This window comes from Cyprinus carpio, chromosome B13, assembly GCF_018340385.1.
Source record: "Cyprinus carpio isolate SPL01 chromosome B13, ASM1834038v1, whole genome shotgun sequence".
Lineage (NCBI taxonomy): Eukaryota > Metazoa > Chordata > Actinopteri > Cypriniformes > Cyprinidae > Cyprinus > Cyprinus carpio.
The window spans coordinates 20,910,901-20,929,839 of record NC_056609.1 but is presented as its reverse complement, the minus strand read 5'-3'; the positions used below and the strand labels follow the sequence as shown (position 1 = coordinate 20,929,839).

Sequence of the window (18,939 nt, the reverse complement as noted above, 5' to 3'; positions counted from 1 at the left end):
TATCTAGTATAGGCTAATTAGACATGGGGAAATGACAATATACATGCATAAACCAAATGAAAAAGAAGTTATACAATCAGACACTGAATTTTTTATTTATTTATTTTTAAAGTGAGCTTAAAATTAATTATAATTAACTATTTTCAAGTCTGACACACATCCCTGCATGAGACCAACAGTAAAAGACACATCAACAGATAAAAAGTAACGTTCCTGCTGCAAGATGCTCAGACGTATCTCTGTATTGCTTTGAACACTGCTTGGACAACACACTCACTGTGCTCTGTGTTATTTCCACTGCAGATCCACCATTAAATTCAACAGCATTCACTCTGGCTTTCCTTTCTCATTTTCTCCACATTTTAATATATCTTCTTTTATTCTGTTGGATTTGGTTCTCTCTCTCTGTGTCTTTCTCCTTTTGCAACCCCCCACCATTATACTCCACAGAAAAACAGGAAGAGAATTACCTTGAGCTGTGATAACAGGTTTTTACTGAACACATTATGTGTGTGATTGCCTTTGAATTTCTCCAGACATTGGATTTTCAGCTGTGCTGCTAAACTGCCCTCATAATACAGCCCACTGAAAATAAACACATCAGACTAAAACCTCTGCTCTCTTTTCAGTGTCACAGTCTGACACAAATCACTGTTTGCCATAGCTGTAACGAGAACTATTCCACCCCAGAGTGGGCTTTTATTTCTTAGAGAAAAGCTGATGGCAAAACTCCGAATCGCGTGAGATGTGTTTGTCATAAAAAGAAAAACAGACACATAAGTGCAAAGCTGGCAATAGTTGATAGTGTGTATGTGTGAGTATTATAAATTAGCAGGAAATGGTTTTCCTTAAGAATCAAGTACAAATTACATTATTCTATAAAAAGTGTTATTATTATGCTTTTGTACAATTATGTATTATACTAACAACAACAACAATAACAACTAATAATTTTTTTATTATCTATAGAATACATTAAAACAAATAATAATAATTATTATTATTATAAAAGTAAAACTGAGAACAGATATCACAATTAAATTTTTTTAGCACTGTTAAATTTTAATGTTTATATGTTCCAACCAAGTTCCACAATAAATTAAAAACCAAACAAGCCCTCTGGGACCCCTCAATGGACAAATTTTGCAACTACAGGCCAAAACATTTGAGTTTCCAAGAAAGATTTTTTTTGACAAATGTTTTGTATATACTTTTATATTTGAAGTGACTTCATAACTATCAAATACATTTTTTAAAAAATAAAACCAAACCTCATGGAAAGTGAGAATGTTGCAAGGACAAAGACTTAAGATAAAGGACACCACTCAAAGTCTTGAATAGAAAATATACATTTAATATCTTTTGATATTGACACAATTCCAAATAAATAAATTTAAAGATTTAAGTCTTATCTAAGATTCAAAGATGAACAACAACATACAAGACCAAAGCTGAAATTCATGACACACATAGTGCATCTATGACTTTGTGTTACAGAGGAGGAGGAGGAGGAGGAGGAGGTCTGGGTACACTGTGACACTTGTACCTGTGGAGAATATCAAGATTACCCCTTGTGCTAGGCTGAAAATCTTTGACCTAATCTGGTGTTCACAGTCAAAAATGACCAACCATTTAAAAATGGCTTGTAAATTGTAAAATTGTAAATTATCCTTGGATTCAATCTTGTTGTCAACTTGTTTTCTTTCAATTAGCACAGGTTTTGTGTTTCTTTTTAGAACTGACTGGTCATAGGTTTCATTGATCGAAGCTTATGCATCTCAGTTTTTGAATGAAAAAGCACTATTTGTGGATAATTTTGGCAATATTCACTTAAAAACTGAGGTGCACAAGATCAGATCAAAGAAGAGGGACCAGGACCAAAATGATTTAAAAAAAAATATTTAACAAAAAAAGTTAAAGAGGTTGTGGTTTCAGGAAGTTGTTATACCCTGTGTGAGTGAAGTCTGTAAGTTTTAGCCCAATGCAATAACATTAACTAGCATTTTTAGGAAAAGAAAATCCTCTCCATGTGAAATGACAAGAACACGACATGAGGGTTAATATACTTTCTATCCTTCAACATCACATAAAGACCTATACTGTATATGTGTGTGTGTATGTACAGACCTGGTCTCAGGATCAGCGTTAGGGAAAGTGGAGAGAACTCTGTATCCGCTCTGCTGCAGCGCTGTCATGTAGTGGCTGGAAGATCCTCTGATCTGCCTGAAGTTGAAGTCACTCTGAACTCCACGCAAGAGAGAGGCAACTGCTTTCTGCTTCCTATCTAAAAAAACACACACAAACATGTATTCATGGTGTGCGTTTGTGTTTAACACACATCTGGTGTGTGTCTGTACTGTATGCATACGTACATCTGCTGGTATCATGTGTGTCGTCTTGCTGATCAGGTACGAGTGAGTGCATTCCTGCACCTCTTAAAGGAGCCGGTCGGGTCACCAATGGTACCAAACCGGGTAAAGTCACTTCACCACCTGAACTAGAACCCTACACACATGCACAAGGTAACTGTCTCTGCAGTATAAATTGTATCTGATCCATTCATTTAATCTAGATAGTAAGTGTGAGCTACCTGTGCTTCATTATTTAAAATCTCTGCTCTTGTTCTTTCTTCCAGGGTGACTGTCGTGCCATCCAGAACCTGGAGTGTAGACAGATGCAGTACAACTGCTGGCCTGTGCAGTGACCGCCGAGCCACCTGCAACACACACACTTGGTAAGTCATAGGGCAGAATATAATGTCTAATTAAAGGGATTTTCAGCCAACTAAAGAGGACAAAACATACTGTATTTATTCAGAACCGGAGAGTGAGTGTGTGTAAGGATTTGTCTGTAATCATGGTTAGTTTGCAGTTCAGCCAAGGTCTCAATTTTGAAATCTCTTCATCTAGAGCATTGTGTGTGTGTGTGTGTGTGTGTGTGTGTGTGTGTGTGTGTGTGTGTGTGTGTGTGTGTGTGTGTGTGTGTGTGTGTGTGACTCACTGGGTTGCCCACTACAGACAGTTCCATGAGGGAAGGAAGCACCTCCAGTTTCTCCAGCTCTAAAATGTCCTGTAACACAAACAAAAGACATATTAGGTCGTAAATACGCTTTGATATACATACTGCATTTAGACACTTACAAAAAAGAAACACATTGACTATTGTATGCTTTCATATAAGTATATAATTTTTATATACACAAAAGTTTGGGTAGTAGGATTTTTTTTGTTGTTGTTTTTGAATGTAGTCTCTCATGCTCACCAAGACTGCATTTGATTGATCAAAAATACTGTAAAAACATTAATATTCTGGAATATTATGATAATATTATGAAAATTCTTTTTTAAATTGTTTCCTATTTTAATATATTTTTTATGTAATTTATTCCTGTTATGGCAATGCTAATTTTTTTAGTAGCCATTACTCCAATCTTTAGTGAAGAAACATTTCTTAATATTATCAATGTTGAAAACTGTTTATGTTGAAATATGTGGACATCTTTTATTACTTTTTGCTTGATGGTTACACAACTCAATATTTCAGATTTGTCATGAAATTTTTTTTTTAAGTATAAAACCAATATGAATACAAAAATTACATTTCTAAGAATGTGGCACATGCATTTTAAACTATATTTTATAAAGATTTCTCCCTTTTATCATCTTAAGGTGTCACATTTGCAAAATCTATGCAAATTTTTGTGGGCAAAAAAACTGTCCTTTTTTCAGTTTGTCAGTTTAGCCTTGTTAGTCAGCATGGCAAATATGCATGATCAACTTGAACATGGGCAAAATTTGCTTCAAGACCTTTTGTGCCCTCATGCAAAACTCCAATGGAAATGAAATGAATGGAATTGCCTGCGAAATTTGCAGAGCAACTATTCTTTTAGGCTTCCTTATTTGACTATAGTAGCATAATATATCAGTATAGTATATCTTCATCTCAAATATTTTAACAGTGGTTTTTGTATTGTTAACTCCTATGTTTACTGTATTAAAATGTTTCAAATAAACAGGCATATGAAGAACTTTTAAAAAACAAATAAAAACACACAACAAAAATCAAAATAAATGATATCTTTAAAACCACACAAAACCAAAAAAAAAAAACAAAAAAACACACAAACAAAAAAAAACACACTCAAGAACAAACACACACACACACACACACACACACACACACACACACACACACACAAACATACACGCACACCTCTGACCTTCAATCAATGTAAATACTGCTTAATTGTCCCCTTGGGCTGCTGTGCTGGCGCAGTAATGGCTGTCTGTAATTACTTTATATTCAGGGGCAGGCAAAAGGCAGAGCTCTCACAGGGACTAACAACACTAATACAAACACACTAAGTGACTGAATTACTGTAATTTAGTAATTACAGTAAAACTGCAGCTACACACATACAGATAGATGAGAATGGAGGGGTGAATAATAAGAGCAGCAACCCTCAAGTACCCAAACTTACACACACTCTCAGTTGGGTTGAGAGTAACTGTGTTCCTCTTGGTAGATTCTTATATATATATATATAAGATAATATGTTTTCATTATTAGTTGGGTGATTTACAATTGTTTAAATGATAAATTAAAGAGATAGTTTCCAGCTTTATCCAGCATATAACCAATTATAGTGTGTTTCCCAACAGGAGCTTGGAAAAGTCACAGTTTTTTTGTCCTTTGTAGAGCTTTACAGTCAAGAATGAAACTTTGTGTGCATATTTAATGTGTAACTGTATTTTAGGTAGGTTTTAGTTTTTTTTGTGTAGGTGTTATTGTGTACCAGTATTTTGTTCATGTCTAAGAACAGTCTCCGGAGCTCAGTGAGAGGCTGAAGGTGGTTCAGTTCACGGATGCGATTCTCTGCCAGGTGCAAATCCAGCAAAACTCCCTGTCCACAGAATGAGTTCTCACTCAAAGATTTAATTCGATTTCGATCCAGAACCAACTCACGTAGTCTCCGCAAACCATCCAATCCATCTACCTGACTGATTTCATTCCCTAGAGAAAAAGAAAAGACACTTAGAGATTATATTAAAGAATATATGTATTGTTTAAACATTTAATCTTTTAAAAGAAGTCTCTTATTCTCACCCAGGCTGCATTTATTTGATCAAATATAGTAATACTGAAAAACATTATTACAATTTAAAATAAATGATTTTTTTTTTGTATGTTAATATATTTTAAAGGGTTATTCCACCCCAAAATTAAAAATTTGTCATTAATTACTCTCCCTCATGTCATTCCAAACCCGTAAGATCTTCATTAATCTTCGGAACACAAATTAAGATATTTTTGATGCATTCTGAGCTCTCTCTGACCCTCCAATAGACAGTAATGTAAGTAACACGATCAAGGTCCAGAAACGTAGCAAGGAGATCGGTAAAATAATCCATGTGACATCAGGGGTTCAACTGTAATTTTACGAAGCTACAAGAATAATTTTTGTATGCAAAGAAAACAAAAATAACGACTTTCAGGATAACTGATACATTGTTTTTGTTCAAATCAAAGCGTAAATAAACATAGAAAATATATCTGTGTGGTGCGGCTGACACAGAGCAGCATACGCTGTTTATGTTCAGTGGATACTCTCCAAAATGACACGGAGGAGACGAATTGTTGAATAAAGTCATTCTTTCTGTTTTCTTTGCATAAAAAAAGTATTCTCGTAGCTACATAAAATTACGGTTGAACCCCTGATGTCACATGGATTATTTTACCAATCTCCTTGCTACGTTTCTGGACCTTGATCGTTTTACTTACATCATTGTCTATGGGAGGGTCAGAGAGCTGTCAGAATGCATCAGAAATATCTTAATTTGTGTTCCGGGTCTTACGGGTTTGGAACAACATGAGGATGAGTAATTAATGACAAAATTTTCCTTTTGGGGTGGAGTAACCCTTTAAAATGTAATTTATTCCTGTGATGGCAAAGCTTATATCTCAGCTTCAGTGTCACATGATCCTTCAAAAATCATTCTAATATATTGATTTGGTGCTCAAGAAACATTTCTTATTATTATCAATGTTGAAAAGAGTTGTAATGCTTAATATTTTTGTGAAAACTGTTAATTTTCTTTTTCAGGATTCTCTAATGAATACAACATTCAAAAGAACAGCATTTATTTGAAACATAAATTTTTTCCGTATATTTCAGTGAGGATGTGTTTGCAGACAGTGATGAACAGCTGTACAAGAGAGGTTGTACCAGGGGCATTTCCTCTGAGGAGGCAAGGGAGGCAGTGTCTCCTCAAAATATTGGATGAGAAAAAAATTTGTAGTACAAAAATAAAACAATGCCAATATTACAAAATATTACATTAAAAAGTGTGGGAGGGTAGGTGGTTAAGTTGAATTGATATGCATTGTCATGTTCGCATTCTAGTTTGTATATTGTTAATTAAAAAAAGAGTATAAATCACTCGTTTTTCTATAGAAACACTGTCAAATAGCGGCACCAGCAGGTATGTTACAGCAGGAGTCTACATCTCTCTCACCTCCCCTGAAGGTTTTAACAATGCCACTATCGCAATATGATTGTGTATGACTGGTTATGTTTCGCTGTGATTGGTCCATATGATAAATCACGCCACTTTGTGTTCATGCGCATTCTTCGTTTGCGAACCAGTTTGAATGAATACCATAATGGCGTTAATGGGAAGTTGCTATAAGAAAGAGTAAGCATTCTGAGACGTGCGCCTAGGACTGCGCATGCACACTGGCTTGTCTAGCCTGAAAAATAACGCTATTTGAGCAAATAAACAACATTTATGATACAGTTGTTGCAAGATTTCATTGGTGATTTCAATTATGAAATTTGATCATAACCTTGGCGGACAGTTTTGGAGAAATTGATGTTTCCCCATTCAAAGAGATAGGAGCTGCACTGGCATGCCGAGAGGCATTTCAAAGATGGCTGCTGAGTGACATGACTTGCCTTAAAGGGGGTTTGGTTGTACATACCTTGTAGGAACAGCGCTCTGAGGTTAGTGAGTCGGCTGATTTGTAGATTGATCAAGTTGGATATACCATTATAACCTAAATGCAAAACCTCCAAACTGGACATCAGAGGCTCCAAATTATCATTTAATCCTTCCCTACAAACAAAGAGAGGAGAAGCATATTTTAAAGAAAAGTGAGAAAAAATGAATGAGAAGCACATGTAGAGGTATGTGTCATCTAGAAGAGTATAGTTTATGGCAATAATACTGTATGCGGTACATACAATTTGTTTATAAATGTGGCTTTTACTACCAAAACTTTACAGCCTATGAAGCTGTGAGTTTTCTCTTATAAACACACTCACTGGGTCAGGATCTTTTATTATATGTAATTGTGATGCGCCCTAGTGGTTAGACAAGAAACTACAGTATATCACCAATAGATTATCACAATAGATTATGACAGAGTAATGTTGAGTGTGTGTGTGTGTGTGTGTGTGTGAGCACCTGCTGGGCCTGCTGTTCTGCTGCCCATATCCACTGGAACTGACTTTATGATGGAGAATCTGCTTGTTGCTCATGTGACTCTGAACTTTTTGACGTGGTAGAATTGACTCAATGTGGTTATAGTTCAGAGACAACACCTGTAAGACCACATGCACAAACAAAACACACACACACACACACACACACACACACACACACACACACACACACATATATATATATATACATATGTACATAGACACATAGTGGACATTAGTATATAATGTTAGTATACATAACCAGTAACATAGACAAAGACAGACATAAGTGTTGTATTTACGTTCTATCCTAAACTCATTCGTACCTTAATGTTGGGCAGGAAGACGAGACCACTGAATGAGGTGAGGTTATTGTGATCTAGATTAATACTGCGTAAATTACTGAACAAATCAGCAGGAGCAAGATCCACCATTCTAAAACACACAGTAAAATAGAAATCATAAAGCGTGAAGCAACATATCCAGTTCTGCTGTGTTGGTTTAATTCTGACTGTAGGATTGTAGTGAGAGTTAATGTGTACCTGACTGAGCTAGACTGCAGGTTGAGTTCTGACAGGTCTCTGTAGTTGGTATGGCCCAGCTTCTCAGCCACCATATCTGCATTGAGCCGCCCTTCAAACACGTCCTTAGCAGTTTCTGATTCACACGTTTCCTACACAGCACAGACACGTTTGTATTTTTTAAAACTTAAATTCCCAAATGGTTCACCCATAAATTTAAATTCTGGCAACAGTCAGCCTCCCTTTCACTTTCATTGCATGGAAAAGTGCAGCTGAATAAATGTACTAATGTACTCTGAATAAATGTCCTAATTTCTTTATAACTTTTGAAAAGTAGCATACATATGAAAACAAACACTATACATACTTAAGCATCAGTTATATTTACCACAGCTACTCCATCCAGTGCTTTGAGTGAAGGCAGATGGAAAACCATGTAGATCCTGTAGTTCTCCAGTTTTTTTACAAGGGGATTCCCATACAGATCCAGAATAATTAAACTAGACAGTGCCTGAGAGAAAAAGACACTACATCACCACCACACTTTATTCTCTTTAACATTACCTTACAGCACTTTGCATGCATTCTCATCAACAGGTGCTTTCAATGAAGGCTTAAAAAATCATTAACTGCACAAAATGATATTCAAATCTATAAAATCTCCTTACCTTTAAGTGGTATATGTCTCGGGTGGTGCTGATGTCATTATTGCCGACATACAGCTCAAATAAGGACCGTGACCTTTGAAGCCCATGCAGAGATGAGATGATGTTGTTCTCTACAGACAGGAAGTGAAGGTTGGGTAGCTGGTCCAAAACATTCCCGTCTAAACACTGTAAGTGGTTGCTGTTAATGCTCAGACGAGTCAGACGATGCATCGCACACAAACCTGCCACACACCAAACAAACAAGAGCAGCAATGAACACATGCTTACACAGCTTTGTCCCTAGTTTTATATTAAACTGATACAGTGGGAAAAAAAGAGGGAGAAAGGGAAAGAAGGAGCACTACCTTCCAGTCTGCTGATACTGTTGTTATTAAGGGAAAGTTCCTCCAGTAGGGTGCAGTGTTCCAGACCCTCAATTCGTGTTAATTCATTATTGTCAAATGAAGCCCAGCGTAGATTCACCAGTCGTTCAAGATTACTGAGCCTGGTTAACCGCAGACCATCAAGATTCAGTGCTGTGATCTGACCCCGCAGGGCAAAGGGCAAAGTATATCAGTTAAAGATATGGCTCTACCAAGGAATTATGAAATCATTAGCTATGTTTCCATACACCTATTTTTAATGCAAATTTTGGGATATATCATATAAAAAATGCTGGTTGGAAATGCCAAGATCCGCAACATTTTACAATATATCTTTGTGTTTCACAGAACAAACACAGAAATGTTTATATGTCATACTTTGGTGGTCCAGCCGGACTCAAGCTCTTGCGAGTGTTTCCATGGAGACGGGCTGATCTGTGTGAGCAGGTGAGCAGAAGAGAGCAAACTCAGACTGCGGGGACGTTCGCTGTCAGTCCGAGAGTGGGTCATCAGAGATGCCTGCAAACACACACGTTCCAGGTCAAACATGGATACAAACATTGAGTATAATGTTCAGATTATTCATACCTGGTTGATTCTAGATCGGGCAGCCACCTGAACAGCAGCAGCCGCTTCCTCCTCCATCACGAAAACATCATCCAAATAAGTGAGAGACTTCAGCCGACCAAGAACCACCATACGCACACACTCATTCTGCAAAACACACAAGTCAAATGCACTTATATTCACATTAAATGTAAACATAAAATTTAATTGTTTAAATACTCAGCAGGGCCAACTTGGTTTAGGGATTACAATGGTGAATTGTGTGTTTGCATACACTAACATTTACATTTTTTTTTATGGTTTTGAAAAGAAGCCTCTTATGTTATAAAAAGCTGCATTTATTTGTTAAAAATATATAAAAACGGTAATATCTGTGAAATATTTTAACAATTTAAAATAATTGTTTTCTATTTGAAAACAATTTTATTTTATATATTTTAAAATGAAATTTATTCATGTGACAGCAAAGCTGAATTTTCATCAGCCATTATTCCAGTTTTCTGTATCATCCACACCACAAGGATGTTTCTATGTGTATTTAGCATAGACTGTAAAAAAATATGGACGTAGTGTCCGTGACGTCACCCATAGACTCCTCAATAGCGTTTTTGAAGCTCAAAGTGTGGAGAGCGGGCCGTCGCCATCTTGGCTGCGCGACTGTCCCGGAAAATCGAAAATGGGCAAAAAGGCGGGAGCTGGTTGCGCGACCTAGCGCGACGCCATCACTCAAGTGGCCACGCCCTTAATTATGCAGAACTTTAAGGCTTAATATAATTTAAACGGATGAGTTATAAAAAAATTCACCACCCTAGTTGTCATGAAGGGCAAAATTAGCAATATAGACCAAAATCATTTTTGTGCACCAGGCTGTAAACATGTTTTTTTTTCTGCTGTAAAGTTGGGCATTTTAACAAGTCTATGGGACTGACTCCCTTTTGCAGCCAGCCTCAAGCGGCCATCGATGAATTGCAGTTTTAGTCACAGAGGAGACTGCTGACAAAGGATTTAGCTTTGATTTGAAAGAAAACAGCACATCCTTGTGGCACGGATGATACAGAAGAGCATACGCATCATACGGTGATATGGAGAGACACAGAGGAGACTGCTGACAAAGGAATTGTTGAATAAAGTCGTTATTTTTTTTTCTTCGCTTACAAAAAGTGTTCCAGTCACTTCATATAACCCAGATTGCACATCTGATGGCAGATGGATTATTCTGACGACGACTTTCATACCTTTTATGGACCCTGACACTGTTATTTACTTGGCAGTCTATAAGACAGTCAAGGGCCTCCCGGTTTTCATCCAAAATATCTTAAACTGTGTTCCGAAGACGAACGGAGCTCTTATGGGTTTGGAACAACATGGGGGTAAGTGATTATTGACAAAAATTTTCATTTTGGGGTGGAGTATCCCTTTAATCTTACTGACTCCGAACTTTTGAACATGAGTGTATATACGACTTTGCTCAACCTTCATTTGCCATGATGCTTCACATTTTCTACTGTCTTAATATGAAACTCAATCATGTAAGGTAACTTTTACCCTGTGCCAAGGATTGTGCCGTGTGTCCAGACGGAGCAGGGCAGGGACGTGTTTACGCAAAACATTCATGTCATCCCTGATTCGAGTCAATTGATTCCAGCGAAGATCCAGTTCTATGAGTTGACCAAGTCCACGCAAACCCTCCAGAGAGGAAATATGGTTAAAACTAACATCCAGGTACTCCAGGTTTGGCTAAAGGATTGAAAGACAGAAAGACAATGAGAAACAAAGACAGTCACAAGAATAAATTCATATTCAATGACAGGACTTAATTTAATTGGTTACATCATTAAAAGTGTTTTTTTTTATGACAAGTGGTTAAAAATAAAGGTAATTAGTGACAAAAATAATTTACATTTCAGAGTGAATGAAGACCAATAAGTTGTATTAAAAGAGTATATAGGGTCAGTTTTGACTTTTGTCAATTATGGCATGCTGCCTTTAAATGTTTGTGATACTGTCATGTTTAGAAGAAGGTTATGAATGAATAGAATGATCTCATCACCATATGTGAAATATCGTCCAGATGAGTGAACTCGTTGAAGCTGAGGGTCAGTTGCTTTAGAGCTGTGAGTCGAGAAATCTCAGGTATTTTATTCAGACTGTTGCCATGTAGATTCAGCACCTTTATGACAGGAAATTCGTCAATAAAATGATCACAGAGATACAGGTTTGTGTCTGTTAAGTATTGTAGGTCTCACTGTGATCTGACTGAGGACGTTTGCTCTGGCCACTGTCAGTGTGGATTTCTCATCTAGACTGAGCAGCTTGGGGTGTGGCTTCAGGATGGGCTCCATATTTAATGCCTCCTCATCCAGGTCCAGCTCAGCTCGGGACACAGATGGGGCATCAGCCGGGGATGCATGAGAACTGGACGGGGAGTCTGGAGAGGGCTGAGATGTGTCCTAGAGGAAGATGTCATAAGATGAAGATGATTTGATTACTCATTACTATTTTCTGATATGAGATCAAGAGGATGGTGTAAATTCGTGAGGGTATATACTGTTAAACACATATACCTGTGTTATATATTCAAAGTCTACAAGGTACTCTGGGAGCACCATTTCATTGTCAAACATGTACCACAGTTTCTGCTGCTGTTTACACTCACAGCTGTCCGGCAGGCTGGAGGGACACAGCATGTCTGATCAACAGAAACACACATGCACACACACACATTACTGCTTTGATCACCACTACCCTGAAGACATTTTTCTCTGAAGGGTTCACACACTCTAACTCACCAGGGGCTGTTTGTGCTATGTGCTTTTGCTCTTTAGAGCTGGTACTGTGGTAGACAGAGTTTGCTTTAGGGTAATGATCACAGTCTATTGGGAGACCCTCCTTCACTGCAGCACTGCGGCCCAGGAACACTTTAGAAATTATCAACTGACCTACAAACATACAAAAATGCACAAAAGCAAACCTTTTTTTTAGAGAGAAAATTATCAAAAATGCTGTTTTGTACACTTTTTGCTTCCTATTCATATATGAATCTTAATAAATGTATCATGGTTTCCACGAAAATATTTAGCAGCACAACCGTTTCTTGAGTATCAAATCAGAATATTAATAGGATCATGTGATACTGAAGACTGAAGCAATGGCTGCTGATTCAAATTCAGCTTTGCCATCACAGGAATAGAAAGCAGCTATTTTAAATTGTAATAATATTTTACAATATTACATTTTTACTGTATTTTTGATCATACTGTATTTTGAGCAATAAAAGACTTCTTTAAAAGAAAAAAAAAAACTGACCCCAAACTTTTATTTTTGTATTATTGTTTGGAGCCAGTAGTAGTGTAGAAATGACTGACAGTACATTCAAATAAATTTAAATTAAAGGCTCTGAGTGAATACGGACCATGTCTGAAGGGAAGAATATCTACAGGGCTACTTCCTGAAGTTGAGCAACTCTTCTTCTGCATAAATGTCAATCGCAGCTGATCAGACACACTCACACTGTTAGAGAGGGGGATGGCTCTCTCTCTGCCTAATGCCTGAAGGCAAGAAACACACATCCATGTAAGATGATGGGTCCATTAAAAACAACAGAAATTCATAACCAGTCCTCACCAGGCTTTGATGGGTTTTGTACCTTATATGCATCAGCAGTTTTAAAACCATTTTCTAGGATTGGAAGTATCTCATCACTTTCACAGGAATGTTCTGGATCGGGCACGTAGAACAGATACTCCATGCAGCGTTTATAGTTCCTGTCACACACACATACACACACACACACAAATAGTAAAACTGCATATACAGTGTATATATATATATATATATATATATATATATATATATATATATATATATATATATATATATATATATATATATATATATATATATATATACATATACATATATATATACACATATATATATATATATATATATACACATATATATATATATATATATATATATATATATATATATATATATATATATATATATATATATATATATATATATATATATATATATACAATCTCTTCCACAGACGCTGTGCTGTCAGAATCATATCTCATGATCTTTTTGAATCAGTCAGAGTCTCTCTAGTTATGAATGGCATGTAATTAATTTGATATTGATACCTGATGCATGGGACAAAATTAGTTTGTTTGTTTGTTTGTATGTTTACAATATTCTATATTTATCTGTAATAATCTGTATTTATAATCTGTGTGGTCTATTTTTCTGGTATTAATACCAGATTTATCTGTCTATAAACAATGAGTAAAAACAAAAAGAAACTGACCATATGTTTTGCATTTAAGTCAGACTGCCTCTTCCTATCTAAGTACATTTTTCTGGGCAAAAATATATTTAAAAGTCTGGCTCTGTGACACACAACAAGTGTGTGACTGACTCACTGTGAGAAGGGTGAAGGTTCCTGTCTGCAGAGCAGAGAGTTTACTTTGTCCTGGAAGCGTTGCCGCAGAGCTCGGTTATGGATACGGATGATTCGACTGATCTTAATGCCAGAGATGTTGTGAGGTTTATAATCCCATGCACAGAAACGGGATAGCAAGAGATCGTAACATGATGTGAACCTGAGAGAGGAAGCAGAAAAAAGTATAGATCAGAAATCCTGCATGTTGTGTATCTGTACGAAAGATCTTGCATGCATACATGTGGTACCAAGGTTCGCTGGTGTTTCCCTCCTCAAAGCGAATGTTCCCCACGGTTTCCAGCTCCAATAGCAGAAAGCGCACCATCATATCCCTTCTATCTGAGGCCAAAGCCACATTTTGCTGGTGACATGCTTCTACCCTGAGACAAAAAAACAAACAAACAAACAAAAAAACATATATGCAAGACTGGACAATAATCATGCACACAGGTTTAGGTATATAAAAATGCACACTCACTCCTCCAGGCTCCGCTCCCAGAACTTCAGTCGGTCTTTAAGAGCATCCAGTTTGTGTTGCAGTCTCTGCTCATGGCTGTGGTTATTACCAAAGTCAGAGGTCAAGTCTTCAGGTTCTCCTGACTTCTTACCAACAGACTGTACACAGGACAGCTCACACTCCATCTGCTCACAGAGGGTGAATGTGTTTGTAACACAAATGTTTGTCAAATTTGTCCCCATAAATTGAATATGGAATAATCTGCTAAAAATATGAGGATGACTTAATTGAATAATATCTTTTAAAAATATAAATTAAATATTAATATATTAATTATAATAATAATAATAAAAAAACTGTATATATTCACATTTCTGAGCATGTATGTTAGCACACGTATTCTCTCCTCTGGTAGTTGTATCTGGTCTTTCCTCTGCTGCCTGAGCTTGGCTTTGAGTTCATCAAACTGTCTTTGTGCATAACGTACCCGCATGGTGTAATACATCATTTTCTTCAGCACTGTGGACTGATGCACAACCACACATTCTCATCATTCTCAAACACAAAAGATACACTCTCAGATGCATGAAATAGAGATTCTCTCACCTCTGCAGTGTCTTTGAGATGTTTGCTGGATATGTCATATGTGTCCAAACGCTGCAGGTGTGGCATGTGATATAGGACGTGTATGTAGTAATTATAGAGCAGACACAGCGGGTTTGGAATGGATTGAGGGTCCTTCAGACTCAGGTGCCGTAGACGGGGCAGTCGAGCCAGATGGGTCAATTCCTATATGGAAAACAAGGGTTGTACAGATTTTACATACATTGTTTTTTCTTTCAGAGATCAGGACTATTAATGAGCATGAAATAATTTTGTGAGAAAAAAAAATTGACATTCTGCAATGATTTTTATATTGATGTTTCATGGTCAAGCATCACTATTACTATTGCCCATATTTATGGTATATTCATTTACACTATAAATGCTGCTTTTTATTGATATTTTGATTTTAATATTTTGTTATTTTTGCAACATCAGGAAATAGGAGAAGCATCAGAGATCAGAGATGCCACATTATGATAATGATAACAACCGAAAAGCAATTCCTGAAATGATCAGGTCTCTCTGGGGGAGTTGGGAAAGTACAGAGCCTTGCCAGAAATAACAGTAATCAGATCTATAGTAAGCAGGAGAGGGAGGATGCAATAATGGCATTTAGATACAGGCCTGCGGTAATAATGGTGTGAAGGCCAGAAGGAAATTATTACCTGGTAATCTTGGACACAATCAAACAAACAAAATTGGCTCTACACAAAGGGCAATCAACAATCTAATAAGAGAAAACATGATTTTAGGCATCCATGTGCGCAACAAAAACGTAGCTATGCTTCAAAGTTTAACACTTAAGTTGCGGTCACATTAGCTAAATTTTGGAGGCAAAAAATGTCCATTGTCTAAAGAGTGCTGCAGCCACGACATCAAAACCCAGAAAACGAATTCATCATTGGTTCCCCCACTACTTCCCCATGGGTTTTAATAACGAGGTTTCCAATTTGTAAGTAAGACAATGTCATAAGTAAATATGAATCAACGATAGTTGGACATTTTACTCTGAAATGTAAATTACACGCACTCAGAATGAAAACATAAATTTTGAAGCAATTATATTATTTAAAGCAATTTGAAGCAATTTATTTTTTAAATGCATTTTTGTATTAAGTAATTATATAAATCTGGTGTGTGTGCACTCCCGTTTGCCCAGGAAATTTCGCTTAACAACAGTAAATATGACTGTACTTTTAAAGTAAGGTATTAAAAAATGAATTAAGAATGAGCAATGATAGTATGGCTGCGCGCCTTATCAAATACTGTTAAATTCAATTCAATTCAATACGACTGATGCCTTATTCATGAAAATAAATTGCTCTGCTATGATAAGCTTTTAAAATAGCAGGTCAAATAATGCTATATTTCTCATACCTTGAAGGAACTGATTTTGTTCCCTGAGAGGTTTAGATTGTGGAGATTGATGTTGGAATCCAGACAATGACCTTAGAAATAAACATGTTAAATATCAGTTTATCCGGTAACATATTTTAAATGTCTATATATTACAGTACAAAAATTAAATGCTAAAATTGCACAAATGTGGTGTTTTACAGTGGACCTACCAAGAGTCTCAACAGCATTATCAGCAAGATTCAACTCTTTAAGGTTTACAAGTGAATTCAATCCCTGTAAAACAAGGTGTAAAACAGAGGTATAGACACAAATATAATATACATTGAAATTTCATTTACAGTATCTCAGTATTTTAGAAACGACGGCTACCTGTATTTCAGAGATCTCATTATTATTAAGCCACAGGACGTGAAGGTTGACCAACATCTCTAGATTTGTAATCTGCTGGATGTTGTTGTCGTACAGAAATAATTTCTGCAAATGCACACAGTTATGCAGGCCAGAGATTTCCTACAAAACACAAACAATACCAGACAGATCAAAATCAACTAGATTCCTTTGCTAATTTTCATCTTAATTAGAGTAAATCAGTAAAAGAAAATAAGCATTTGAAATGAACAACCTTGGCAAAATTGAAAAAAAAAAATAATAATTTTGTAATCACACTGATATCCAATCCATAAAACATTTTCACAAAAATACACTAGAAACATTCCAAATGTTTTCAGTAACTTACATTCAGTTTGCACTCCACTACCCATAATTCTTTGAGGAGTGGGCAGTACTCCAGACCCTGGATTGAGCTGATGCTCTGGCCGACAATAGTGAGACTGGACAATCTAGGGAAAAGAGAGAGACCCACCATGCGCGGGAAGCCAGAGAAAAACATCTCCAGAACCATTTCACCACTCCCCTCCTGACACACCTTCTCATAGCAGAGTCCATTAGACACACACTGAGGACATACAAACCAAAGATACTTCAGCACAGACCAGCACATGTGGCTTAGATTAGAAAACCACACCACAAGAGCAAATTGCACATCAAGTTAATTTAGTTGAGGAAAAAAAAAAGGAAACTCACCAGCTCTTTTATAATTTCTTCGTCTCCACTTAGTTTCTGCTTTTCATTCTGTGTCATGATCTCTTTAAAAACAGTATTTTTCAAAGGCTTATGGACATTCAACAGATGTAAAGAACTGAAAACGTATACACTAATTCTTTATTAAATACTACAACTGTAGTTACTAAACATTACAATAAAATGTTACTAAATCTCTATCTTAGTTGATACTTAACAACAACGACAAAACATTCAAATTGCTGCAATGCTGCAAACACCTTTTACATATAAGTTACTTATAAAAATTTACTTCACAAAAATATACATCCCTAATCTTTACTAATGCGTATCTGCATTAGAAATTCCTCACCTGTTTGTGTAACGTTATGTCCAACTGTATAGTCAGAGCCCAGCAGGTGAGGTGACCAAGTCAAATTCCTTCACATTCCATGATTTAGCACTACAACTACAACAGATCAGTTTACCTTCTCTCCACCATAAAGTTCCACAGCTGCGTGATGCCTGTTAAGTGTAAATATACCTTTCAACAGTGAACATATCAACCCTCCTTTGTCGAGCCACACTTGTAGTGATTTTCCTTTTTATTTTGCTTACTGCAATGTTTACGCCAGGCCGTTGCTAAGGAAGCGTGGGTCGCCGGTGCTAAGGAAGCCCTATTGGAATGTGTTGTTGTCCGACAGCAGATGGTGCTAAACACCCGATCATCCATCCGTTCACAAACTTGACCGTAAAACTACATCAAATGTGAAAGTGTTTCAGGGCAGTGGTCACTTTTGGAATTTTGCTTCTTGTAGCATGGCGACTTTAGAATTACTCCGTGTTTAAATATTTTTATTTGAAAATAAAAATCCTTATTTCACAAAATAAAATCATTTCAAATTACACTTTTTTTAAATGCAAAAGAAAAATCCACATTTTTTATATAATTAAAAAAGGAAACTAAACAGCAGCCTAACGTTACCAAACCGAAATTAAAATAGAGAAGACAAAAACATTTCTCTCTCACCCCAAACCCTCAGAGCACAACACAACATACACACACAACATAGCCAATGGTAAGGGAAGAAATAAAATAAAATAAATCAAAATTTAACCAATTTTATCCCATTTCAGCAAAAATAAACTGGGTAGTAGTAATAAACTGGGTAGAGGATATTGAACAAACAGCTCATTTAAAATATAAAATATTAAAATAAATCATAAACAATACAAAAATAAATGTACTAATGACTAATCAAAATAATCAAGAACATTATTTTTGGTAACAACTCCTGCGAATCCAGTCATTTCTGTCCACAATAATAATAATAATAATAATAATAATAATAATAATAATAATAATAATAAAAAAGTCGGAACCGGACGGTTTCATTCATCGCTAAA

At 36.3% G+C, this 18,939-nt stretch overlaps 1 protein-coding gene across 5 annotated transcripts; it reads right to left on the bottom strand.

Moving 5' to 3' along the window:
- Window positions 1-1,333: 1,333 nt before the first annotated feature.
- On the bottom strand, window positions 1,334-18,869 carry lrrc9 (leucine rich repeat containing 9). 5 transcript variants are annotated; one of them, XM_042737211.1, is made up of 34 exons: window positions 18,077-18,869; window positions 17,906-18,001; window positions 17,557-17,618; window positions 17,210-17,428; window positions 16,843-16,983; window positions 16,683-16,746; window positions 16,492-16,562; window positions 15,115-15,297; window positions 14,879-15,034; window positions 14,530-14,693; window positions 14,300-14,431; window positions 14,032-14,211; window positions 13,248-13,365; window positions 13,014-13,149; window positions 12,391-12,540; window positions 12,166-12,290; window positions 11,848-12,051; window positions 11,652-11,771; window positions 11,147-11,338; window positions 9,623-9,748; window positions 9,413-9,553; window positions 9,017-9,194; window positions 8,673-8,893; window positions 8,393-8,515; window positions 8,026-8,156; window positions 7,810-7,918; window positions 7,467-7,603; window positions 6,982-7,115; window positions 4,796-5,013; window positions 3,001-3,069; window positions 2,591-2,716; window positions 2,373-2,505; window positions 2,128-2,284; window positions 1,334-1,546 (listed from the first exon to the last, which is right to left on the bottom strand). In XM_042737211.1, the coding sequence occupies exons 3-34, from the start codon at window positions 17,611-17,613 to the stop codon at window positions 1,492-1,494; spliced, it is 4,470 nt and encodes a 1,489-aa protein (XP_042593145.1). In that variant the 5' UTR covers window positions 17,614-17,618; window positions 17,906-18,001; window positions 18,077-18,869; the 3' UTR covers window positions 1,334-1,491. The 5 variants fall into 5 exon arrangements, with proteins under 5 accessions (XP_042593145.1, XP_042593147.1, XP_042593146.1 ...); XM_042737213.1 differs by having other exon boundaries at window positions 17,906-17,995; XM_042737212.1 differs by having other exon boundaries at window positions 17,906-18,057; window positions 18,151-18,869.
- Between the last annotated feature and the right edge of the window lie 70 nt (window positions 18,870-18,939).